Raw genomic sequence first — 27,200 nt, forward strand, 5'->3', positions numbered from 1 at the left:
TGTCGTCACGTGACTAGCTAACAAAGAAAGCACAATTAAATATAACTTTTTTTGTTCTATATCAGCTCTGGAAATCCAGATAAGACCATAGTGTGCATCCCATGTAGTTCAAATTCAAATTGGAAAAAAAGAATGGATGTTGTGTCTGGATGCTACTGGATGTCCTAAAATTTCCCTTTGGATTAATTAAGTATCCATCCATCCCAGAACAAGTTACTGCTTAATACTCATTACACATCAAATCACCCTTTATTAATCAGTTACTAACATTTATAACTGGCAAATCTGAGCCTTATTGTAAAGTGTGAAACGCATCATCATCTAGTAATCAGTTCCAAACATTTATAACTCGCAAAATGGAGCCTTATTGTAAGGTTTTTTGTGAGCCCCCCTCGGGTTTAATCTCTAGTAACAGATACAAGAATGGTAGGGAGTGTGCAATTGGGCTAGTAGAGCAAGTTGAGGGCTAGACAGTGGGTTGCCAAGATGGGGATCTTCCCAAATAGTGAGCCCGCATCAATGTATAAAAACTGTGTTTACAACTAATTTATAAGGGCTTATTAATGACTTACAAAGGGTTTACAGCCTAATTAGTAACCTATTTATAAACCATTTATAAATAATTTATAATGGAGTCTTATTGTAAAGTGGTACCCATTTGGGTGTAATATTGTACGTGGTCCCTTACAAATAAAATACATAAATAGTAAAGAAATTATAAAAATAATAGTAATATTGGCTAAAAGCCTAGAGAAAGGGAAGGAGGGAGCTGGAAATGATAAATTGGTTAAATAATTTGGGAAAGCAAAAATTAGCAAATGTAAAGACCTGTCTGTATCACAGTTGTAGTTGTGAAACTGAAACATTAAGCAAACTAAATTAAAGATTTAAGTATGGTTTTTGTTGTACAGTATGTGTTAAGGAAATAAGCATGTTTGGTTTTCCATGTGTATCATAATCCTGATCTAATCACCTTTAGTATTTATGCCCAAATTTCACACTGATACCCCCTTACCTCCCATCCACCTGCTTCCTAACTTTATCTTGCTCTCGCTGCATAGGGGAACCATGACACCAGGACTTTCCTGGCTGTGGCCTACATACAATATATTCTCCCTGTGCCCATCAGGGCTCATCATATCATTGTTGAACCTAATGGCCCTGGCTGCTTCAAAGTATTTTGGCCCATCAATCTCCTGTCGGGCCCCTGGTAGAAGGCTCTGTGGCGGGTTGGGCACTGTGTGGTGTGGAGGTTTGACATTCCAGAATTGCTGGCTCATGTTTAGGGCTGGGCTTCGAGTATAAGAAGGGTGAGGAGAGAGCCAAGGAGCAGCACTTCTCAGCCCAGCTCTCCACATCCAAACCACCTCCTCCAGCTCCCAGAGAAGAGAGGCCGAGAGAAAGAGCAACGACTGAGAGAGATTCAGAGCCCCAGCAAGCAGGAAAGATGAGCCGCAGCCCAGAAAAGATTTCGTCATACAGGCGGCATTTTGAAGAATGCAGCTCCACATCCCTCCAAGTGAGGGTGTCTAGCCCTTCACCATCCCGCCGGGACCCCCGGCAGCAGCGTGCTTCCAGCTCCTCCCGGTCGGCCGTGGCAGCAGCTGGCAACGGCATGGCCATGGGTCGCAGGACAGTCTCATCCTCCCGCAAGCCCCTGATGGGGAGGTGAGCTCCGCCCAGGGGGATAGCACGGGGTATCTTGATGAGAGGGGTTATCTAGAGGTCGCAGGTCTAAGTACCCACTGAGTTCAGCCCAAATAGTGTGTGTGAGGACTACAGGCCTCTGTAGGAAAACTGGTAGATAGATATATTGTCTGGCTCCATTTAGTTTGCCATAATGTTGTTCTACATGTAGGGCTAATGTGGTTTGTAAAGCAGAATTTAATATCAATATCAGCAAAAAACATATCAGCATGACATAAGACAAAGATGGTAGACTGTAACCAAGACTAGAAGCATTCTTTTCTCAAACTAAAATTGAATGATCAATTATAGCCTATAACTTAAAAAATGTATGAAAGCCAGTCAATGACTGAACAACTCAAATCCCCCTGATTCTTAAATCAACTTTCCACCCGCTTTGCAGCTTTCACCATGTGCATTCCACAGTAGCGCGACGAGATGCCATTAGATTAACAGCAGACTGTCAACAATATTTGAGTCTTATAAGTCAAACACTTAGAAAAAAGAATGGGCGATATTAAATCATAAAATTAAAGGGAAGATTCAGCCACACTTCTCACATTTGGATATATATTAAGCCATATCATGCTGTGATAACGAATTCACTCATTGTGCATATTCATGCATTTGTTGAACAGTAGCGGCGCAAGCATGGGCACCGTTTGTGTGGGAGGAGATGCGGTAGATCTGGAAGCTGCTGCAGCTGAGAATCAAGAATTCCTCAGCACTCGCACCAGCCAGCGCAGCGAGATGGTCGTGCTGAACGACAGGCTGGCTGCATACATCGAGAAGGAAAGTGGATTCCAACCTTTCTTTCTTAAACACTACATTTGTTATTATTGCACGCCTATACCACCCCCCCCAAAAAAAGTTACATAGTGGAATATTAAGATACAGGATACTCTTGGACAGACAGAGCACCCAAAGACCCATCCTTACAAATACTTTTTTACATTTAAAAAAAAAAAAATACTTTTTTACATTTTTTTACTAATTCATAGCCTATTTGATTCTCCTGGAATCGACTCATGTTTTCTAGGCCCGTCTTTGACATAATTTGTCTGATTTGTTTCCGCTTAAGTGTGCGGCACAGACTGGCTGTGTCTAAATGCGCCTTCTGGCTGCGAGGACAGAGAAGCACATCTTTTGGCATCAAGCATATTCGAGCATGTAGGGCTTGCACACAGGGGCCATAATGTATGTGTCCTTCTGTCCCCAAAGGTTCGGTCTCTGGAGCAGCAGAATAAGTTGCTGGAGACAGAAATCGAGGCCCTCCAGAACAGATTCCTGAAGCCCACGGGCCTGCGCATGCTGTATGAGGAGCAGCTCAAAGAACTCAGGAGGCTTGCCGATCAAATGAGAAAGCAACGGGTATGTCTGTTCCACTTACATAAATTCTTTCTTAGTAGGCCTATGCCTGTTTGTACAAATATGCATCGGATCATCAACCGTCCCTATTGGTACAAATAGTGTGCTCCAACTACTGATGTTTTCTCTCAATTTTGAAGGACCTGGCTGTTGCTGCCAAAGATGCCAGGGCTGGACAGCTGGAGATGATGAAGGCCAAATACGAGGAAGCTGTGGAACTGAGGAGGGAGGCTGAGATGGACCTCGAGAACTTCCGACCGGTTAGACTGGCAGTTTTAGGATTAATGATTAAGATGAATGCTTTTGATATGTCGACCACTATGGAATGGCTTACTTTCAACCGTGTGCATACAGGATGTTGACGCAGCCACCTCCGCGCGAATTGCTCTGGAAAAACAACTTGAGAACCTGGAGGTCGAAATTGAGTTCCTGAAGAGGATTCAAAGAGAGGTACGTTTATTTATTCATTATCACCAGTCACCAAGATAGATCCAGCCACGATTTTGCAGTCGATAAATTATGTGAAATGATAAAATTCCCTCAGGAAATCGAGGACCTGATGAAGCAAATCTATGCTGCTCATGCCACCGCTGGAGAAGCCTTTGCCCTCCCTGACATCGCGGCTGCTCTTAAGCAGATTCAGCAAGAATATGACACCATCGCGGCAAAGAATCTTCAAGTACCACATAAAAAAAGGCCCCTTACAGAACATGAATAATTTAGAGCTAATTTAATAAACATCAACATATATTAACTTGAAATGTGTTTTTGCCCTCTTTAGGAAATGGACTCGTGGTATAATTCAAAATTCGAAGATTTAAACAACAAAACCACAAACCATGTGGACAAAGTGCGTGGTGCACGAGAGGAGCTCGCAACGGCTAAAAAAGATGTAGGTTTGCCTTTGCTCTTGCATTTCAGCATGTCTCAAGCTATTTAAAAACACTTTCATTACAAATGACAAGAGGTGCACAGCAAATAGACTTGAAAAGCACTTCTATATCCACAGATTCAAGGCAAAGAGAGGGACATGGATGGTCTGAAGACCAAAAACGAGGGTCTGGAGGCTCAGATTCTTGCAGCTCAAGAGAGACACAAGAAAGAGCTGGAGGCTCTCCATGTGAGTCCATATATCAGTTTAAAAAGCTGAGATGATTAGATAAGCACGTTTAATGTTTTGCCTACAAAATACTAGTCAGGGGACATAATGCAATTTTGCAAAGATTTATAAATGTATATACGCCATTTAGGCCAGGATCGAAGCTCTTCAGTTGGAGCTGAAAACCACAAAGGGGAAAATCGCACAGCTTCTCATGGAATACCAGGACTTGCTGAATGTTAAGATGAGCCTGGAGATTGAGATTACTACATACAGGTAAGTGAGGTGTTCCATTCAATCCATACATCCACACAAATGATATTTCACCATTGAGCCCAACAATGCTGTGGTGTATTTCTCTAACAGGAAGCTGATTGAGGGCGAGGACATGCGCATCACCAGTATGGTGCAGGGGGTGATGAGCATGAGTGCCATCAGTGCTGGGGCAAGCAGAGTTATGGGTCTCGGGGCCATTGGAGACGGAATGGCTGGAGGAGCTGGAAACGGTGGAGCTGCCTATGGGGGACTTGGAGCCGGTCTGGGAAATGGCTCCCACGTCCAGACCCCCGCCGCCTACTCCGAGGAGCAGGCTGTGGAGATCACTGAGAGGAAAACCGTGCTCATTAGGTAACCAGGAGCATCAAACGCCAATCACACACTCACTGTGAACTCAATATAAACACATGGTGTACAGCATATCTCAAGGGATTCAAATCATGGGGTGTGCTGCTAACATACTAAATTCTCTATGTATTGTAATCCATTGAAATCAGTTTTTCATATTTTGATTCCTTCTGCCTTCTCTCAGGACAGTTAAAACCGAGGACGACACCCTCGAGAGTGACACCCAGGACACCTGCTGATGAGGAAGAGGAATAGAGTAAGAGAGGGTACCTACCCTGTCCACTCACCCTTGACCTCAAACTGGTGGCCCTGGGTCTTGGCTCTAACCTTTGACCTACCATGAAGATGTCTACATTTGCAAAAGTTTCTCTCTCTCTGTGTGTGTATAAAGCTGCTGTGAAGGTTTTGAAAGCCATCGTTTGCCTTACTACTGCTTCCTTGCGAGAATTAAATAAAAGCTCTCAGTATCCATTTCTCTGGTCCTATGGTTCTTTGTAGTGGTTGTGATAGAATAGCTTTTGACAGGAATTGTCTTGAATTGCTGAAAGGCTTACAGTCATGAGTATGGGCGTGTCTATGTATGGGTATTTTTATGTGTGCATGCAAAGTGTGTGTGCGTGTTTTTTTTTGTGTGTGTGTGTGTATGTGTGTGTGTGCGTGTGTGTGTGTGAGTCCCTGATTGATGTTCGCAGGGTCTAAAATAGGGTATAAAAAATGACAGGCTCTCATGATAATTTCACAAGTCGTGGCTGAAATGTAACGTTCATCCATAATGAAACCACTTTTTAGTAGGACAACAAATTACTGGAGCACAAAAAGACTGGAATACCAATGCAAAGATACCAGCTGAAACAATTAATGTATGGCATATGACCAGTTAAGCTAATTCAATGTATGAGATGTCTAACATTCATCATACTTCTACAAAATCAGCAATAGAAATTTCCAGTAAAGTATCGTCATCAGGCACGTGCACAGATAGACCCATAGTGGTGCTCAAGCACCAGCCCTTGTGCCCTGGTTGAGAAAAAGTGCCCTTTTTTGCTGGCGCCCAATTTTTTTTCTTTCATCAATATTTTTAGAATACAAATTAGTCTCTCTGTCATCAATTACCCCAAATGTGTTTTGATATCTGAGGGGTCATTTATTTGAGTTCTTGTGAGAATTTCGCCCCGTCATGCTCCGTGGCATAGACATAGAATAGTATTCTATGCCTAGCGGTGCTCACAAGCCCCCGCCGCGGCCCTCCCTCCTCATCCCCCACCCACATCAGTGCTGAGCGCCAGTGCCAAGCCGGTGCAGCCTACTTCTTCACTGACCTGCAGCATCAGACAAACAGGTAATGACGGTGTCTGTGCAACCCCCCGACGTTGTTTGTTATAAATCAACAACATTAGTGCCGCTGAAACCATTACGTCTGAAAACATAACTGGTCCAACGTTTCCTAAAAAAATAAACAAACAACTAATTTAATTTCAAAGCATTGTCCAGGTGTTTACTGACGTTTGTCATGCTTAATGACATTAGCTGTCTGAAAGTGCTTATTTTGTGTTGTATAAATGCCGTTTAGACAATTTCGAAAGTATGTTGAATTTATGTTTATAAATGTCATGAGAATTCACAGCTAGAAAATAGCAGGTAAACTATGCTAGCTCTCGGTGTCATGCAATTCTTGTCCCACATTGTTTAACGTGATATTTATGTATCTCTTCGTTTTGCCTGTTTTACAACGATAAAACTTGTATGAGTAATTGCAGAAGGTGAAAAAGAGTAAAATAAGGGAAATGTAAGCTAGCTGTCTTATCCTGCCAAGAGGAAACACAGGTTGAGAACAGCATAATTAGTGTAATGCTGCTTATGCTTTAACACTAGAAAACAGTACAATTATTATCCATAACATTGATATATCTCATTCACAAAATTTGCCGCATAATGCCAAAAAAAGACAGACTCAAGAAGCAGAAGGCCAGGGAACTGCAGCAAGCAGCTCAGAGTAGCCGCTCCTTTTTAACTTGGATCAGGCCATCAACGAGCCAATCAAATGAGGGAGAATCAGTTACCCTACTAATATATAAGTTGAAAATATCCTTCTGTGTTTTTTTTATTTATTATTATTATTTTTTATTTAATAAATAATTTTGGCGATGGGTGCCCTTTTTTTTTTTGAGCACCTGCCCCCCAAAATGTCTGTGCACGTGCCTGATCATCATCGAAGGTGAGATCTTAAAAGGCGGGAGGACTGCGAAGGTGTGCAATATGAACAGATAGAATATTATTGTTTTATTATATTTGTTTTCTTTCTTTCCATGCAAGGTTGTTGGAGAAGCACTTCTTTTCGTAAAATATACAAATGCTAAATCATTAAAATATGCATCTAAAAGTGTATAATATGGTGTATTAAAATGGTTAATTAGCCTATATCGGAAATATTAAAATAATACGCTTTATTTGTATCCACATTCTCTTATTTTCTTATACAAATGAATTAGCCTACGTCCATAAACAACCAATGCGGACAAAGAGCTTCTGAGGGAAAAGACTTATCATGAGAAATTGTCTGCCTGGGATGTTATGTGGATGCTTGCATCTCAATCCATTGTGACTGCAAATGACGGAGAAGCATGCAGACGTCTCTCAAGTTCAATAATAGATGGCCTTTGTCTCCAAGTCATAATTTCCACAAGCTCATCCCACCCGATACTCGAGCTCAATTAGCCAGCTCAGGACTATATTGTTTCTTTTCTAACTCTAACCCTTAGAGGCGACCAACTGGAGATGATCTAAACCTAGAACTGTCAAAGAATGTGTGTGTGCGCGTGTGTTTGTGAGTATGAGTGTGTTGGTCTTTTCTGGCTCCTCCCTAACGTGTTTGCGTCACTCAGCGTATAACGTCATGTTCCAAGCGGAGTAGATTTTGTAGATTCTGTATATTTTTATATGCTCAAATAAACGTTATATTCCATTAGCATTTTTATGTTACTATACGTTTCGTCTTCGGATTATATTCTTAACGTTATATACAAGCACATTATTTCTCAAAATCTCCTCCTTCGCTTATGTATCCCTTGGTGAAGGAAGCGAGGTGTAACGTTAGCTATTTTGCTAGCTAGTATCCGTTAGCTAGCAGTAGCCAGCTAACTCGAGCTATATGTTTTTTAAACGTGAAAAATGTCGGTAGAACTAAACAGAAATACAAGTGTGTGCCGGATTTGATCACTTATAAGCGACGGGGAAGCAACGTTTCATGAAGATCGTCGAACCCTTGTTTGGAAAGGAAATCTCTAGCATACCACCAGCAGCATCGCTAGCGAAAAACAATACGAATCCTGAATCGTTTTCATCCACCACTGGGAAAGGCAAGGGACAAGAATCTAATTAAAGGCCTAGCAAGTTAGCTAGGAAAGGGTGGACTAGCTTGGTGACAAGAGCCTCCCGGTAGACCGAAGGTAGGCACAGCAGCCTGGATCGGTGAGCCCCGACGTCACCCCAGGTTTGATTTGCATTTCAATATTATCCCACTCCTCAATGGAATATAACTTAACATGCTAAATAACGTTGGTCCTTTAACTAATGTCTATGCATATTTCGCACGCACCATTGCATTAACTGGGTAACAGCTGGCGATATGTCTGGAATGGATTGTCACAACAAATGCTAGACCTAGCAACGTTGTTGTTTTTAAGGTATAGCTAACATTAACCACTTATCATAGCAGTTACTAATTATATGGTATACAAGCAGCTACTTGTGAATCGACAATGGTCATGTCGTCATTTATGAGTATTTTCAAGTTACGAAAGTAATCGTCTGTTGTTAGCAATCCGGCGATAGTGGTATTTGTTTAATGAGCTGGCTAGCTAAGTAGGTTAAGTGTAGCTAGCAAGCAAACATTACCTTGACTAGCTATTCATCATTTGTATGCAAATCAGACGCCGGTGTTTACTCTTGTGTTTTGGTAGCTCATCATCAAACAATAACGACAACGAAGTTACTGTATTTATTTCTATAAAATAAGCTGTTTGTAGACGCTTCTGATGCCAACAGTAGCTGTCTTGAATGGACGGTGGTATTTTTCTCTTCTGTCTAGTCTTCAGCTGACGGCTAACTTTAGCGAGCTAACTGAGCCCCGCAAGCTTTCGTGGCACAAACAGGCTAGCGACGCCGACTGCCCGTCTACAACAAAGCTTGTTGACCTGCTTGTTTTGATCAAGATTTAATGTTTCGAAAAATACCCACAGTAATATAAAGTATGCTTCTTTTATTCTTGGTGTAGGTTGAAATGATTGTATAAAGAGCTTATTGTGTTCCAAAATTCTCCAGAAATGTGGCTAGCTGGCGATAACTGGCTAACTTGGACAGCTAGCTAGTCACGGTGTGCAAACAGATGAGGATGTAACGTTAGTTAGTTCATTAACATGACACTCTATGATAACATGATGATAACATTACACTCTACGATAAAGAACACCTTTTATATTGTCATTCTAGTGTGCCACATCAGGAGTGCTTTATTGATGCGACGAGATGGGCGTTTAGTTGCTTATTACCCAGGTATTTAGCTAATCGTATCGGTTAACGGTACCGGATGACAGCAGGAAGACTCATTTATTGCCATTCAGTTTTGAAGTTACGACAAATTTTTAATTATAAATCCTATAAACAAGAAGCTCGCTTAGACTTTAAATCTGTTGGATCATTTATTCACATTCAAGTTCTTAACATAATTTCACACAGCCTTTTCCTTAATTTGGCCCATTTGCAGTTTTTAAGTGAATCAATGTGTGCAAGATTCTTGGTAGATGATAGCTTGCTGCAGAAGTGCATGTCTCTTGAAAGTGGCAGGGTAAATGTCCAGCTCGATATGATAATCATCTGCTTTCTTATTGACCCTCATATATCAGAATCTGGTGTCTTCTATAATTTTATATGTGGTAGAGATTCCACAGAAATGTCACATTCAGTGGCTTGAGTTGATCTGGGATGGCTTTGACACAGTCACTCTTTTTTTGTTCATTGTCTGTCGTCTGGTGCGGTGTGGTTTGGAACAAATAATCTTTTTCAAACCACATCATATGAGCTGTCACTTGAGCTGAATCGCGGAGGGCTTATTTTCCTCGGGTGGATACCTATAGCAGCAATGTTGGTCTGCCTTGCACACAATACGTGCTCCATACAGTCAGAGGGATTGGTGTGCATTCACCAATACGGTTGCTACAAAGTTTCATGAGGTGCAATGGGGAAAGTGAGGCAAACCAGTAGCCTACACCTTTCTTGTGTAATCTTAATAGGTGTAAAGAGCTGGTGTTTGCAGTAAGGCGCTCTGCATTTGTAGCGTGATGAAGCTGATTATCTGAGCACAGCATTATGATAAGCTGACCTGAATAAAAGAGATGTCTCTCAGCACAGTGCCCTCCGTACCACTTGCCGCAGCCCTGGTGCTTATTTAATGATGCAACCATCAGTAAATATTGTTTTTAATCGCAGCATCTTGCCCAAATTGTCTCAGGGAGAACACCTATTGGCAATATGTGTAAATACTATTCATCAGCTGACACAATGATAATTAATCTTATTTGGATAAAGGATGCTATAGGATATAGCATAGTAATTGTCACCTTCTTAAACCCACGACCGTATTTTTCTAAGGGGTCTTTGCACATAAGGCTTGTATTGTGAAAGGGAATTTCAAGTTGATTTCTAGAGACACTCTGCGACCCCCCCCCCCCCCCCCCCCCCTCCCACAGCTCCAAGGACCCTCTAACTCTGTCTGTCTCTCTCCCCTTCAGCTGGTCCCTCGCTCCAGCCTGAACCATGTGAGGGGCATCTCCAGTTGCCCAGAGAGGACCCCTCTCCCCCCCCAAAGACAAGAGCTCCAGAGACAAACGAACCCCAAAGGAGGGTCGCCAACAGACCTCTGCACCTGACTGAAACAGACTCTCTCCCCTCACCCCCCTCTCCTTCCCCCATCTCCCCCCCACACCAAACCCTCCCCTCTCAAAGCCCTCCCCCTCCCCACACTAGCAGTATTGCTCTCCACCCTTCAGCAACCTCCTGTTCCCGAAAGAGGGACCAGTCATGATGTTCCGTGACCAGGTGAGTGACATGAGGGAACATTTGGAGGGTTTATTCACCAGGTGTACTATTATGAAGAGCTTAGCTTCCGGTCATTTCAGAGAGCCACTTCGGAAAAGAAAATTGGTCAACCCTTGGTTAAGGCTGTTTTTGAGACGACTGTGCACTGCTGCAGAGAGAATTGTGTGCCAATGGTGACTGCTCTGTGGTGCAGGTGGGCATCCTGACGGACTGGTTCAAGGCGTGGAATGAGTGCGAGCAGACGGTGGCACTGTTGTCACTGTTGAAACGTGTCTCGCGCACCCAGGCCCGCTTCCTACACATCTGCCTGGAGCATTGGCTGGCCGACTGCACCGAAATCCATGTGCTGGAGGCTGAGGCCAACAACGCAGGTACCACAGACACAGACACAGACACAGACACAGACACAGACACAGACACAGACACAGACACAGACACAGACACAGACACAGACACAGACACAGACACAGAGTAGTACGTTTTAAAGATAATGTAGGAATTACTTTCAGTACAACCGTAGAGTTGTTTTTGTTTAAACTAACTGGTCTCTACAATTGTTTGTTAGCATATTTGTCTTTGTTCACCACTCAGGAGAAATCTGAGCTGTGTGTGTGTGTGAGTATCTGTCTATCTCTCTGTGTCTCTTTCTCTCTCGCGCTCTCTCTCTCAAAGAAATGCGAATATATACATTTATTTTTAGGATTGAGGTTTGCATTCTCAGCATTTAGGAAATACATTCTTAACACGCAGTGCATTTTTATGCAGAGGAAACCGACTCAACAGGGGGCTTTAATAAACCACGTTGCATTAATATGACATGTGTTGTCGTCCTGCAGCCATCGTGAGCCAGTGGCAGCAGGAGCCCAAGGAGAAGGCCGTGTCGCTGCTGCTCTCGCACCTGCCACTGCTGCAGCCACGCAACAGCGAGGCCAAGTGTGAGTACATGAAGCTGCTTCAGAAAGTGCTGAGCCACACCATCGAGAGCAGCCTATTTGTGGAGGAGAGCCGGCAGCTGCTGTCCTACGCTCTCATTCACCCGGCCACCACGCTCGACGACCGCACCTCGCTGGCCATGTGGCTCAACCACCTTGAGGAGCACCTTTCGGCACGCCCGCCGCCGCCACCGCCATCACATCAGGGTGGGCACCACTACCAGCACCTAAGGCAGGGCTCCGACGAGTGGGCGTGCCCGCCCGAGGTGCAGGAGGCGGCCCATGCCTGGCACGAGCAGCAGGCGCTCTCCTCGTCCTCGTGCAGCTCGCCAGCCGGCCAGAATGGGCACCTGCCTTTCCACAGCTCCGGGGGTCTTCCGTCGCCCATCAACTGTGGCAACGCAGGTCAGTGGGGCGCTAGTGACAGACACCGCTGTCTTAGCCGTTGGTCCAAACCAATGATTGTTAAAAAAAAGTCACGCACTTACGTTATCAAGAAATTAAGCCATATTGGTCAAGTGTTTATTGGATCCAGAGGAAGCGTAGTAAACAGAAAACCAGCCAAGTCTGCCCAAAACTGACCATATTTTGGTTAAATCTCTGCCATTTTTCAGTTCCTTCTGGTGGCTTCACTTTTGACGGAGTATACACTGATCATGTTTTTTTCAGTCATTGGTCCAAACCATTTTAAAACTGAAAAGCAGGTGCCCTGCCGCTCACACAGTTTGTTGTGGTTCTTCTGGTTCTGGTTCTGCAGGCATGTCGGTACAGATGCAGCCTAGCCCGCTGAAGCGGTCCCTGTCCCTGATCCCGGCCTGCGGCTCTGAGTGGCTGAGCCCCTCGGATGAGCTGCAGCAGCAGGGGAGCCGGCAGGCCCCGGCGGGCCCCGACCATGCACCGCTCTCCCCCCAGAGCAGCGTGGCCTCCTCCGGCAGCGAGCAGACCGAGGAGCAGGGCTCCGCGCGCAACACCTTCCAGGAGGATGGCAGTGGCATGAAAGGTCTGGGGTCGTGCACGTGTGGATTGGAGACTTAGTGTTTAATACTGTGACGTCTATGATCTGTGTTTTGGTTTAAAACTAGCGATTTCCCTTGCTACAGTGCTAACAGGACAGCTGGCACCAATAAACGCTAGCTAGGTTGCTACGTTTATGAATGCAGCCATTATATTTGGCAAATCTTGCTGTAAAAGCCGCTCAGGTTCTGACCTTCAGCATCCAACTACATAGGGAATAGCCTTGGCCTTTGGGGATGTTTTAAGATAGAAAAAGTACCTTGAAAACAGCAAAAATAGTATAATATTGCTTAATTTTCTCTGATGCAGGGTACTTCAGTAGTTCAGCTAACAGTGTCCTCATAGGCTTAACTTCACAATGTTTAGGTCCTTGCCCAACCACTTATGTAACAGATATAGCAAGGATATAGACACTCACACACACACACACACACACACACACACACACAAAATCCAGTATGCTTCAATCAGGTGCTGTTGCTTCTCCCACAGATGTGCCCATGTGGCTGAAGAGCCTTCGGCTGCACAAGTACGCCTCACTTTTCTCCCAGATAACCTACGATGAGATGATGACCCTCTCCGAGCACCATCTGGAGTCTCAGGTGAACAGGAGCGCTTATACGTACATGCACGTGTACACACAAATGCACGCACGCACACACAATGTGTGGCTTTAGTAGTGCAGAAAAATAACAAACTGAGATCTATGGCCACTTTTCAGAATATGTCTCTTTTAACACGCTTTTTTTATGAGGTGTTTACGTGTGGATACTTAAATGAAATGGTTGTTTATGCATTATTTGGTATGGAAAACCATGCAAGGTATATATATTAAGCACCTGTACTAAGATGGTGTGGCATGTTTATGTGTGTTCCCATAGAACGTGACCAAAGGAGCACGGCACAAGATTGCCCTGAGCATCCAGAAGCTTCGCGAGAGGCAAAGTGTCCTGAAATCTTTAGAAAAGGTGACATTTTAACATAGATATATCATACCTCAGTCATTATATGGGTTTTAAAGTACTTTTAGATGTTGGGACTTGAATGTCTGCATTATGTTAAATGTTAAACCTTATATACTAATAAAATTGCTGTCTTTTCCAGGACATACTGGAGGGAGGAAACGTGCGGAACGCACTACAGGAGTTGCAGCAGATCATCATCACACCCATAAAAGAGTACGCCCCAGCCAGCATCCACCGGGAGGCTGAGTCCGGGGCCACACTACTAGAAAAGGCACTCAAGGGTGTGGAAGAGAAGGAGGGGCCAGCGGAGAGCTTCCAGTCCAACAGCCCCTCCACTTGCGACAGCGAGTCCTCCATCGCACCCATCGGAGACGGAGACATCGCAGGCCAGTTCACCCGCGTTATGGGCAAAGGTCAGTCCCGCAACAGACACAACTACATACATAGTATGTACATAATAGTATGTACTAGTTACATAGTATTCCTGTTCACTCTCTGCCTTAGGATGGACACTTCACTGTGTTTTTGAGTCTTGATTACTTATTCCATTAATTCATCTCATCAGTACCAGTTATCCAGCATAATATCTTGATCTTAATGTATGTCTTGTGGCGTTGTTTAAAAGAAAGAAATAATTACGACTTAAGATAATTTAACAGTGAAAGGCATGCCGCTTCTGATTTGTTTTGGGATTGCTAAAGAGAAACCTTACCTTCGGCATGTGTGTGCTCGAGTTGTAACAGAGGTGTTTGTGTATGTTGTGTTTCGTGTGTCAGTGTGCACGCAGCTGCTGGTGTCTAGACCGGACGAGGAGAACATCAGCTGTTACCTTCAGCTAATTGAGAAGTGCTTGGCACACGAGGTGAGGAACCTGTCAGTGGACTTCCATCATTGCCTGAATTATAATAATATAATTCATTCTACCTTAATATAATATATTCTACCATAACTTGTTTGAATCTCAAAAGATGGTCTTTCAATTAACTTTTGTATTATAGGATATTTGCACACCTATGAAGTAATGCCAGGTTTTTGATAACAGTTGCTTAACAATTCACCAAGTTCATTATGAAGTTTAAATGAACTGTTGTGAGTTTAGAACTTACCTGCCTCTGCGGTGTGTCCCCTGCAGGCTTTCACAGAGACGCAGAAGAAGAGGCTGGCCTCCTGGAAGCAGCAGATGCTGAAGCTGCTGCGCCTTTTCCCAAGGAAAGCCATGTTGGACATGCCCATGTACCGCCAGAAAGGGTGAGAGAGACCTCACACACACACACACACACACACACACACACACACACACACACACACACACACACACACACACACACACACACATCCTCCCAAATCACATGCATTTATGGTCAAGTTCTCTGTTTTATCTCATCTTCTGTTTTTCTGTTTATACGTGTGATTTCTATTCTGTTCTATCTTTATTTATCACCCTAATTCTTTCTCTCTCATTTGTTGTCTTTGCCATTATGCAATATGCTCAGCTTTCTCTTACTCCTTCACTTTTTTCTCTCTCCCTCTCTGTAACCATTCCGCCTTTCCTCTGTTCCCTCATCTCTGTTACACTTTTTAATACATCATATCACCTGTATCTCCTCTCTGTATGCTCTCAGATGTAATAAAGCATGAGAAGCTGGTATGTTGACCTTGTCCATAATGTCTCTCCCAATCTCTCTGGTGCAGCTGGGCGTACGGCTCTAACTCCCTCCCCACAGCTGGCTCTGTGAGTGGGGCGTTGGGCCGGCGGGGGCAGAGGCAGTTCCAGATGCCCCCGCGGGGGATGCCGCCGGGGCGCATCGGCCTCATGAGTCCAGGGGGCATGGGCAGCGCCTCGCCCCGACACACCCTCACCAACCCTGCACTACCTGGCCAGGGCAGACAGGTGGGCTCTCACACTCACACTCACACTCACACTCACACTCACACAGACACAGACACAGACACAGACACAGACACAGACACAGACACAGACACAGACACAGACACAGACACAGACACAGACACAGACACAGACACAGACACAGACACAGACACAGACACAGACACAGACACAGACACAGACACAGACACAGACACAGACACAGCAACCCTGCACTGCCCAGCCAGGGCAGACAGGTGGGCTAGCACCCACAGACACTCAGGAGAAGAGGTAGGGTTCATGTGATAATGCTTACTAAAATACGCCAAAGGAAATGGCACACTAATGACAGGACAGGATGGGTTTTTGTATGTTCATCATAAAATATACAAAAGACAGATAAGCAGTACTCTCAATTGAACACAAATATGAACTGAGGGAGACTGAATATCTTGGGACCTTCTTAGGACTTCTTTAGGCCTGTCCAGTGCACTCCAGTAACTGTTGCTCTCCTTTTCCAGAATCTGTGGTTTGCCAACCCGGGAGGCAGTAACAGCATGCCCAGCCAGAGCCGCAGCTCTGTGCAGAGGACCCACTCGCTGCCTGTGCACACCTCCCCACAGACCATGCTCCTCTTTCAGCAGCAAGGTAACACCACTGGGGACGGAGGGAGAGAGGGATGAGTGGATGGATGAATCGGTGGTTACAGTCACTTAGAGCTTTTCTAGATAATGCAAAGTCCTTCACAGCAGTGAGCAACGTATCTCTCCTTGGCCACCAATCAAATAGCCAGTATTAGTTATGCATGAAGAATAGTGTGGAGGGTGCGTGCTCAAGATTGTCTGCAACAAATATCAGCTCTGAATTCATGGCATGTCATAAGGTGCGTTTCCATTCAGCTCGTTCGCATTAGCGATTCGCATTCACGGTGATTCGCATAAAACAAATGCGCATCAGCGAGCGTTTCCATTCACCCAAGTCTTAGTCTAATTTGGAGGAAGAGTTTTGTGCTCGCTAGAATGGACCCCCTCCTCTCTGCCGTCGGGACTATTAATGCTGTATCATTTGAGTTGTTTGCCTTAATAGTTGCTAGAAGGAGAAGGCGTAGAAGGTTTTAACATGTTTTACAAACTCACATAGCGAGGTCCGCTCTAGGGATTTTTTTAATTTGGTGAAGGCCCACTTCACTGACCAGCTGTGGGTCGAAAACTTCAGGCTGACCAGGTCAGGATTTCAATAATTGGCCCTGCTGTGTTGACTGAAAGTATTTGCTGCCGAAAGCCTGTCCACCGACGAACGCATTGTAATTGTGCAAACTTGCAACATGCTCGGAATACCGTGTTGTGGGCGAAATGTACCTCTGTACATAGATGTTTATATGCAGTATGCTTTGCCATCCGAGTACAAGCAAAGACATATATTAAGTTACCATACCAGGGCGAGGCGCAAGAGATTGCGGACCGGAACAACCGCGCACACCAGGTCCGCATGTGTTGGATAGAATAAAATCAATGATCACAAAACAAAAAAAAATATAATTTACAACAACAACAAAAAAGTACGTCTGGGGAGATAACATATTGTCCACGTAGTTTGCACGTAAATCAAGTTAATCAGTTAGCCTACAATACACTAGGTAATGATGATGATGTTCAGGGGAAACGACAAACAGCAACCATATATTATAGTATATAACAGCAAGTGCATATGCTGCATGAGGTGTGGTGTATTAGCTGGCAGTTTGGGCAGACAGCACTCCGAACATAAACAAATACAAAAAAGACTCAAATCGCTCGAATAAACTGTTTCCATCTACGTTAAGCACAATAACTAAATTCGAATAACTAGTTAATCCACCTCCCTCTGGCGAATCGAATTTCTATGCGCATTGGGTAAGTTAATGCGCATCGCACGCGTTTCCAACCAGGATTAAATATTCGCATAGAGATAATGCGCATTAAGACATGGGATGGAAACGCACCTATTGAAGTGTTACAATCCAGCCATGGGAGTTCTTATATTACTGGGGCAAAGTCTGCGGGCATTGTAGTAAGGCTGAAGTGATTTACATTACTGCCATCAAGTCGCACCTTTTCCCCAGCGTTGTTATATACTGCTTCTTCTCACCCCCTCTCCTGCCTCCTTTTCCAGAATGCCAAGTGCCGGGCACAGACCTGGAAATCAACCCCACGCTGGAGTCCCTTTGCCTCAGTATGACGGAGCACGCCTTAGGGGGTGAGGCTGACTGTATACCACATGTTCACACACACACACACACACACACACACACACACACACTCTCAAGTCTTAGGGGTTGAGTTCACCCAAATCACTTAAATCATAGATACAATGGCACAGAGGCATACAAATATACATACAGAGAGGGAACTATGCAATGAGTTGATTTGACATGTATAAAAGAAAAATCAGAGCTTCTATTAGATTTTCTTTACTGTCCTCTGAATATCCTCATTGATTCATTCTCCCTTTCTCTCTCCACAGATGGAATGGACAGAACGTCAACAATATGAAAACCTAAAAGCAAGTGAAAAGAAACCGACAAAACAAGAAAAAAAAAACAGCAACAGCTACACTTTGTATCTGAATCATGAGTGGTCCAGCACATATGTATATGCTTAAAAAAAGAAAGTTGCAAGGAAAAAGAAAAGGAAGAAAACGATTCACTACAAGAAATGACAACAAACTAACTGTGTATATGTTCTCTGATATTTTTCTACTTTATTATACTTAACTAAGTTTATTATAAGTGGAATACAAATTACTATTATATTACAGGAGAGAGTGTGAGATAGAGGGGGTTCTGGGTGGAGTAGTTAGTAAATGCATCAGATCAGTTTCTTTTGCTGACCTTCAGATAGAAAAGGTCAATGTGCCCCCCCACCCCCTCCCCCTGGAGGAAAAAGAGGGATTGGTGCTGTTTTTAGGGGGATTATGCCCTGCATTCGTTTATTTTTTCCCCTCTTTTCCTCCTTGTTAAATGGGCAAAACAGGAGGATGTTCACTTTTGCAACACTGCCCCTTATGCACACCCAAATCCCTCAATCCCCACACAAACAGACACACACTCAGACACACACACATAATCTACCACCATGCATGGCTCACAAACACACACACAGTACAGAAGAACATTTTGAACATTTTTATCACATACATAATCCCACATACCCACATCCATTCACACATATATATGCCCCCCCATACACACACACACACACACACACACACACTAGAGTGGGAGCCCCTTGTCGAAGCCCAAGATTACTCACGGCACTCCCCCCATTAACATGGTGAATCCCAGGCATGCCAGTCCATGCCCTCACTCTCACCACACCCTGTGTTAGCTCTTGAACGTAAACATGAATAATGACCTTTGACCCCCTTTGCTTCCTGACACCTCAACACAAGTAACTCTAAGGGCCGCCTTTGGCACAAAAAGGACCAATCGGGGCCCACTATTTATAACCACACTCACTTCAAATACCTGTGGTAGTCACTTCACCTGAAGCCTGCCTGTCTAGCTGCTTCCTCTGGTGTGCATCGGTATAAAGTGCTCGACACAAGTGATGAGGAATCTTCCACAAGAGCTAGGGGCGCTCGGCACAAAAAGCTGGCCCTGAGCTCTTGCCTAAAGCTGGCCAAAGTGGACCTCCCATCATCCTAGGTCTTACGGGGCACTTGAGCACTGTACGCTTCTGGGAGTCACACTGGCCTGCATGACCCCCCCCCCCCCCCCCCCGTAAAAGGGTGAAGACAGAGAGGTGTGGACGTTTGGGAGATTTTTGTTTTTGTGTTACAGGGCAGGGTGACTGTTGTGTTTTTTGTACTTTCTTTCTTTTTTTTCCAGAGCTGGACTCGTCATATTTTGATGTTTTGAAATGAAATATCAAAGCATGTTCACCCCCCCCCCCCCCCCCTTTTTTTTGTCTTGTTCCTTTTAAACCTTGTTTCAATTGAGAAAGATAAAGCTAGGAATAGCAACACAAATTCTTTCCCCATCTCCTACCCCCTACCGGCCCCCACCTCCCCAGGTCCCTCCTCATTCAAGTCCCCTCTCCCAGTCACCAGAGAAGCCAGTTTTAGGAGATTTGATGAATCACGTCATATGAAGGTGGCCCTGAATGCTTATGTTTTCATTTCTCCACATCCACACATCCAGGTGCAGTCTTAAGCAAGCCATTTCACTGGAACATGTAAAAGTGGAGATGCTTGTATAGTACTTATTTGGTCTTAATTATTATTATTATTATTATTATTATTATTTTGTTTTGTTTGTTTTTTCCTTCTTTTGGATCCCTCCTTCATTCCCCCTTTGTCAGGGAAGAAAAAAAGAAAGACAGGGTTTCCATATTTCCTCAGAGGGCCTTGGTTGGTCTGTTTATCTAGTAAAACTTTGTTATTTACCAACACACCTCATCTGCGCTCATTTGTTCATCCTCCATGGAAGTTCTTTGTGTGTGTGTGTGTTAGTCTGTTTGTGTTTGTGTGTGTGTGTGTGTGTGTGTGTGTGTGTGTGTGTGTGTGTGTGTGTGTGTGTGTGTGTTTGTCTGTCATCATGCAGATTGTCATCCAGCAGAAATAAACACCAGGGTTTCACATGTTACATTCACAACCTCAAAGGTTTTGTAGAAGGTTTCAAACTGTCATCATGGTTGAAAGACTGCAGGCCTTCTCTTATTGATCCAAAATACATACATACATGCATGTTCATTACACCTCTACTATGTGTCCTCTCACTCAAAATGTCTCGCACACCTTGAGTGACACACACATATAAACGGACACACTCACTCACACATACCTTATGCTATTTCATCACCCTGTTGAAAACGACCAAACCATTGTATTACACATATTGGACTGACTGGAGATGTTCATGGGTTCATGGGTACTTATTTGAGTATGGATATACAGGCCAGGGAGAGTTTAATTCCTACTTTACTTTTATGAGATGTCACTTGAGTCCATTGTCAAAATTTGCGAAAACTTAGAAGCTGTAAATGACCAACCATTCACAGGTTAAGTAAGAAAAAAAGAAAGTTCTTTGCCATTCACTTTATTTTTTGTTCAAATAGTCAGCTTCCTGTCTAGAGTCTCATTTACAGGTTACTCTTTCCATCTTTCATCACTTTGATCATCATAAATAATTTCCCCCTTTTTCATTTTGACTGATGTATGGACAGTATTGGGACTTAAAAGGCCTAATCCCTTCACTCTGGGAAGTTCATGGCTCTCTGAGTTTTAAAGTATTGATTACAATAACAGTAGGATTCAGGTATACATTGTACAAATTGTGGTTGGGCTAATCCTAATTGGCCCATTTAGAAGTAATCCAGAGGGCTAGATGCAGTCAAGCCAAGGACAACAAATACAGAAGAGTTTGCAGGGAGCAGCAACTTTTATGGCATGTATTTGTAAATATGTGTGCAAAACGTATGCACTATTCTTAGCAGAAATGACCCAAAGAGGGTTGTCAACTATAAGTTCAAGTTTATCACTAGCCATATATCACCTCAGCACCAGCATCAGCCTATGTGTGGCATAGCAATTTAGCCTCATTTCCACATAGACCGTGTGTACTGTGAACACCCCTCAGCTCCCCAAAAGCAGGTATTCCACTTACTCCTGCTAAATGAAGCAAGCAACATTCAACAACAATAAAGAAAAGGAAAAAAACATTTGATGTACCACATGCATGAGTGCTGTTGCCCCTGCTATTAGTAATTAGCTTGAATTTCACTCAGGGACACAAGGGTCACTTTTATCCCCGCCACCCCCAGTGTAACATCACCCCTACAGAAAGCGTTCCAGCCATTATTCCCCTGCCACTCCCCCCCCCCCCCAATGGACAACACACTGCAGTGTGTATGTGACACAGTGCACCTGGATACAAACATAAAAACAAACACCTCATGGCTTTCAAGTGGGGATATAGACTTGCGCAGCAAGTGTGCATTGCAAAAACCAGACCCTTAGCATGGACCAAGTATATGAAGAGAAATCGGTGAGGAGTTTGTTTGCATGTGAGTTTATGTGGGGAGCTTGGTGTGTGGTTCCTCTTTTGAAATGTTTGACAAGCTATTGGTTCACATCGTTAAATCTAGGAATTGAAATATTTTTTGATTATTTGTTTTTGCAGTTTATTTGGGTAAGTGTGGTCTTTCAAGTGCTAAAGCTTTGTGTGAAGGTCACAGCTCTCCATTGAGAAGATATCAAACCTATACAGCTAAATGTATGATTATTTAGTTATTTGTTACAGTTGTGGACTGGCTGAGTGGACCTCGCAGATCCTGTTAATTAAACCCTATCAGCACACTCACATACCACTAATTTTTCATGTTATTGTTGGAATGTTCCGTCATAGCTGCATGCAAGCACTTTGGCTGTGTACTGCCAGTTGAACAGCAGTGTTCAGTGTGAAGCTTCCTTCCTCTGCTCAGAGACAGTCATGTTTACCATCTTTATTTCCGTTAATCTGTTTTTGGTATTTTTTTTATGAAAAATTAATAAAACTTACATTATTTGCAGAGATAAATAAGAAATGTCTCTATTTGGTTCTTACATCTGGTCATCCAGTATCAAAATTCGCGTTGAACACATCACCTCTAAAAATCTTGAAATCTGAGCGTCGCACAGTGGTCAATGCTGACGTAAAGCTGCAGATTTCAGCATTCCAAAGAGTTTCTAAGAGTTGTGCCCTCACCAAAGTGGATAAGGGTTCAGGGAGGCCAGAGTGATGCGGAAATGCAGGTGTATTAAGGGTGTGTAAAAATCAACTATGATTCCCCCCCCCCCCCCCCTGTTGTAGTTTTGGGTTATTTGTTTATGTGTAAATAATGGCCGACACCTTGTTTTTAGTCTTCATTTATTTGTATTTGTTGTTGCATGCAAATGTGAAGAATTGAGGCAAAAAAAAAGTAACAAGGCGGTGCCTTTTCTTTTTTTATACAATATCAGTTCCTCTCAAATGGAATCTGTTGCTTTCACAAATGAACAAATGGACCAATGAACAAGGGTGTATTCCAACAAAGTGTTGTGATAGCACACAGCTAACTGATAGAGGAAATGTTTGAACCGTCTCCACTCTAGCTATAGTGGCAATGATATAATGATGTTTTGGGAAATAAAGTCAAGGTTGAGCCCCAGACATGATATGCCCTAAACAAAAGTGGGATTGGATGCAGGTTATACTTCCCCTAAACTTTTAATAGATGCATAGTATTAAGAGAGACACTAAATGCAAACAGTTGTAATTAGACATGTATCCATAAGGTGCGCTGCTAGACAAAGGAAAAAGGGAAGGGAAGAGAAACCATTTTGGACTCAACAGCTTCTGAGACTGCTTCTGATTCTGTTCTGTGGCTCGGACAAGAAACCTGGCCAGTGAATACTGCAGATGAGGTAGGCCATCCTCACTGCGGCTCAGATAGACCATTACTGTGATTGTTGTGTCAGGAGAAAAGAGTGATGCATCAGCCAGTCTGCTTGCTTTCTTTTCAAAGGGTATGGATTTTTATTCTATGCCAAGACCGATGGACATTTCTTTTATCTCTTGTTTTTGGTGAACTACCATAGACACGCCATTGGAGTGAAGAGACGTGGCCACTGTACTTGCGTTGTCGAGAATAGGGATGAAATGGTTTTTTTTTTAATGTTTCAAATGATAATGTCGTTATCATACTGTCCTTTGCAGTGCTTTGAATGTCAGTTGGGAGTGGGACAGCAAAATGACAGGTTACTTTGTTGACTTCTCTCTTTATTTTCCAGTTTTTCATTTTTGTCATGCTACACACATGATGGATGAAGTCAGATTGATATTAAAACTGTTCATGTTTTGCAAAGTGAATGAAGCCTGGGATGTTTTTATTGTCATTGTTTCATTTTGACAATGTATGACAAAACAATCCACCGTTCTAAAGGCAGATTCTGTAATGAGCATACAAAATGTAATCATTCAGTAAATAAGCAGTGACAGCAAAAGACAGAGGTCAAATAAGAAGAGTTACGTTTATTGCGAAGAGCATAGAGAAGTCACATTACCCCTTTGCATGAATTGATATGGAGGTGGAAGGGCAAGCTATCTTGACTCTGGTTTCCTGTGATGCTTGCGGTGCTGAATTCATCCGCTTGCCTTGGTGGAGCCTTCTTTTGAAATGCTCCTGTAGAAACCCAGTTTTAGGTTAATAGTTCCTCCCTGGGGAGAACTAGGCGTCCTAACATTTAGAAAGCAAACAGGAAAAAGAATCCACACAATCCACACATAAGGTAGCAACGAGTGAGCCGAACCACCAGCCGCCAAGAGTTGGCAAATCATGGCACACAATGACACAGTGATGCTAGAGAGTTAGTGCACTCCTAAGAGATATCTGCCAATTTCTGCATGAATATTACATCAAAAATAATTAGATCTAGATGGTTAGATCATCAATTATTTAAGATATTCAGAATTATTAACAAAGTAGTATACTTCATTTGTATCTATTAATTGACATCCATTAAGTGATCCAACATTAAATTACCTTGATGTGAAAAACTATGCCAGATTAGCCAAGGAATCAGTAAGATCAGTGATTAGAAACGGGTTCAGTGTGATCATTGATCAATAAGACATTCAGTGTGATCAGAAAGGGGTTCAGTGTGATCAGTGAGGGATTTACAAACATTCTAGCACAACTGCACAAAATTAGCAATGGGGTAGGGGATGAGACTTAATAGACCACCTTGTGTTCTGTTTGAACAGGATTGGTTCATTATAGTGGTGTTACTCACTTTACTTACATAGCTGGTGCCTTGACAGTCCCTCAGACATGGAAATTGCTCCACTATTGGCTTTGTTCCTGAAGTAAGACTTCACAACAACAGACATGAACATTTGTTAATGCTGCCAAGCAATACAAATGGATGTATGGTTATCAATGTATGTTAAGTATAGGAAAGAAAGAAAACGAAAGAAAGAAGGAAGAGACAGACAGAAAGAGAAAGTGGTAGGTATAATTTCCTCTGGCATTAGGAAACATATATCAGAAAAGCAGTAAGGTAGGCGCCATAGAATGCATTTATTAAGTATTTTAAATTGTTTTTCTGATATCTACATAGAAGGTATTGACTTCAATCAAGCTGTTTTCCCTTATTTGGTAGGCTCATTAATTATGATGGTGAGCTCTGCTAAATCCAGCGAGGCACCGTGATGGTTCACAAAATCCGTAACATGTGGGAATAAATGGCTAAAAACTGTGAGAGTTGAGCCATGGAGCGTTTGAAAACAGAAGAACAGAGATAGGTAATTAACGCCTCTGAGTGGTACATTTAGTCATATAGTGTTTCTAGTAACAATCTGCCACATTTATGTTAGCTCTAATGCCTTCCCTTCAGATTAGCCACAACAGCTACTATTAACATAACTTTGGTTTAAGCATTGTATCGAGCACATTATTTTGCAGCTCTGTCAACAATGATTTGACTGTGCTAGTTTTGATATGCAGTTTGTATTAGCAACTCCAGACTGCAAGGGCAGCTTGATAGGAATTATGAATTGAGAGTGCTGCTTTCATATTTCGTGATTTTAGTAGACCATCGATTTGATATTTGTTCAGGTAACCAAACGTAGACAATATGAAAGGCTCTTGTCAATGTCAGTATTCCAAACTTACTGATGTTGTTTACTACTCCCCTGCTGTATATGCTGTATCTAATTAGGACTCACCTTCCTAGCCTACCAATAATTAATAACCTTACATGAATGGTTCTAAACATACAATTTTGGCCAGTAAAATATTTTAGCAATGAGTGCTAGTGTTTTCACTTTTCATGAAAGCCAAGTGTCCAGCCTAGGGGATAGAATGTCCTTAATGCAACACTTCCTGTCTGCATGAATCTGGCAACAATGGCTGAACTCTTTCTTGACTTTTCATATACAGCTGCTTATTCTCAATGTAATAAGCTTTTCTAGTCAGGTTTAGCAAGCCCTTGTCTCCATCTGCCTTCATGAAACAGTCTGCTTGGAAGGATCCTCTCTCTGTAATGGGGTCAGGTTCTTGGATCTTCCTGTCAAGTGTCATTCACAGATTTTCAACATTTTCAATATTCAGAATCATTGAAAAACTTCTTAAAGTGAACCAAACCTGTTTGTGAAATGCCTTGCAAATGTAACAATATACTTGCATGTGTTGTCTTTTGTGTGTATGTGTAGACAGTGGGGATGGCTTGTGGATTTTAAATCACTGACCTAACTGATTTTAGTCATGTTAACTTGACAGGTATGCAGGACCTGCAATCTCTGTTGCTCTTTCTCTAGATCTTCTTCCTATTGTACCACTAGGACCTCACTCTCTTCTCCTCCTCTCTCTAGCTCCTCTCTTCGCCCTCTGCCTCTTGTATCAGAGGCCCCTTACCAGCCCTCACTGGCTTCACTTGACACTGGTGAGGTGAGTACGCACTGCACTTCATAACTGAGGTCTGCATCGTGCGGCAAAAAGGAAGAACAGTAGGTTTCTACCCCAAAATAGATGTGAAATTATTTATGCGTTCTCTGTTAAATAGAGCTGTTATATTATCGGGGCCTGGAAAGAAGTAACTCGAGCTCCAGTGTGAAGCCTACTTTCGGAGCAGTAGGCTTGTTTTCGGGATAACTGGCTTAGCTTTGGCTAACGTACATAGCCAGCCATGCATCTAGCTAACCCTGACAGAGTATTAAAATTAGGGAGCTGGTTTATAATTGGCAAACAATAGAAACACTGCAAATGTATCGTTCGTGAAGGTTCAGTGTCCTCAACCTGTCAACCGGTGTGAGCTTTGAGTCTGGGTAGGGAGGAGGTAAGGCTCTCCAATATTTAGAATTTGGAATGCAGTACCAATTTAAAATGCTTGGTCTCAGCACTACATTTTGCTCCTTTAAGGAAAAACATTGCCTCTTCGCTCAATTGGATAGACCTACCACCAATCAGAGCAACGTAGTATAACTAAAACGTAGCTGATAAATTAAACTTTTACCATATCCAGTAGGAATGATGGCAAAAACATCTTTTTGATCGACAAATGCCTTTCTCCGCGTTTCTCAGTTCCTCTTTCAAAATGAATGCGCTGTCGATGTCTTCTAAAACAGACTCGATGGAAATATCTTCACATTTCAGCTCTCCAGCGGCAGCCATGTTTGAAAACAAATTCAATCCAAGCAATCTTTGGTGACGTGGTTGATTACGTTACTGTTGATCATCTGTCCATCATTGTATAAAGCCCGCCCTGACAATTTGATTGGTCAGAACAGCTTCTGGTCTGGCATAATTCGTCCTCAACGGAGCAATGCCAGACCGAACTTCCCAATCTCAAATGTTGTGGGCGGGGCTAAATTTGTCTGGTCCCCAGGCTATTGCTACACAGCAACTTGAATAAATCAGGCTTACCAACTTGGTTACAGCAGATGTCAGAAATTATATCCATTTACTTCAATCATGGTGCAGCAAAACAATGATCTGCCCTATTCTGTTTGACTTGGCTTTGTTATTTGTAAATTGCAACTTGTTCATGATATCGTT

General features: G+C 43.1%; 2 protein-coding genes across 3 annotated transcripts; both read left to right on the forward strand.

Moving 5' to 3' along the window:
• Positions 1-356: 356 nt before the first annotated feature.
• Positions 357-5,016, forward strand: LOC308370335 (desmin-like; the record flags this gene model as incomplete). The annotated part of the gene is made up of 12 exons (XM_080844990.1): positions 357-369; positions 1,287-1,668; positions 2,325-2,478; positions 2,908-3,057; positions 3,195-3,314; positions 3,409-3,504; positions 3,599-3,733; positions 3,836-3,946; positions 4,064-4,174; positions 4,305-4,429; positions 4,520-4,780; positions 4,962-5,016. The coding sequence occupies 12 exons, from the start codon at positions 357-359 to the stop codon at positions 5,014-5,016; spliced, it is 1,713 nt and encodes a 570-aa protein (XP_080701116.1).
• Positions 5,017-7,806: 2,790 nt separating this feature from the next.
• On the forward strand, positions 7,807-19,974 carry samd4b (sterile alpha motif domain containing 4B). 2 transcript variants are annotated; one of them, XM_080844642.1, is made up of 14 exons: positions 7,807-8,267; positions 10,564-10,870; positions 11,064-11,241; positions 11,707-12,207; positions 12,560-12,802; positions 13,309-13,418; positions 13,698-13,784; positions 13,921-14,194; positions 14,558-14,643; positions 14,914-15,029; positions 15,474-15,672; positions 16,170-16,296; positions 17,800-17,883; positions 18,151-19,974. In XM_080844642.1, the coding sequence occupies exons 2-14, from the start codon at positions 10,853-10,855 to the stop codon at positions 18,177-18,179; spliced, it is 2,052 nt and encodes a 683-aa protein (XP_080700768.1). In that variant the 5' UTR covers positions 7,807-8,267; positions 10,564-10,852; the 3' UTR covers positions 18,180-19,974. The 2 variants fall into 2 exon arrangements, with proteins under 2 accessions (XP_080700768.1, XP_080700769.1); XM_080844643.1 differs by having other exon boundaries at positions 7,807-8,223.
• Positions 19,975-27,200: the final 7,226 nt, after the last annotated feature.

The sequence above is a fragment of the Sprattus sprattus genome (assembly GCF_963457725.1).
Source record: "Sprattus sprattus genome assembly, chromosome: 9".
Lineage (NCBI taxonomy): Eukaryota > Metazoa > Chordata > Actinopteri > Clupeiformes > Clupeidae > Sprattus > Sprattus sprattus.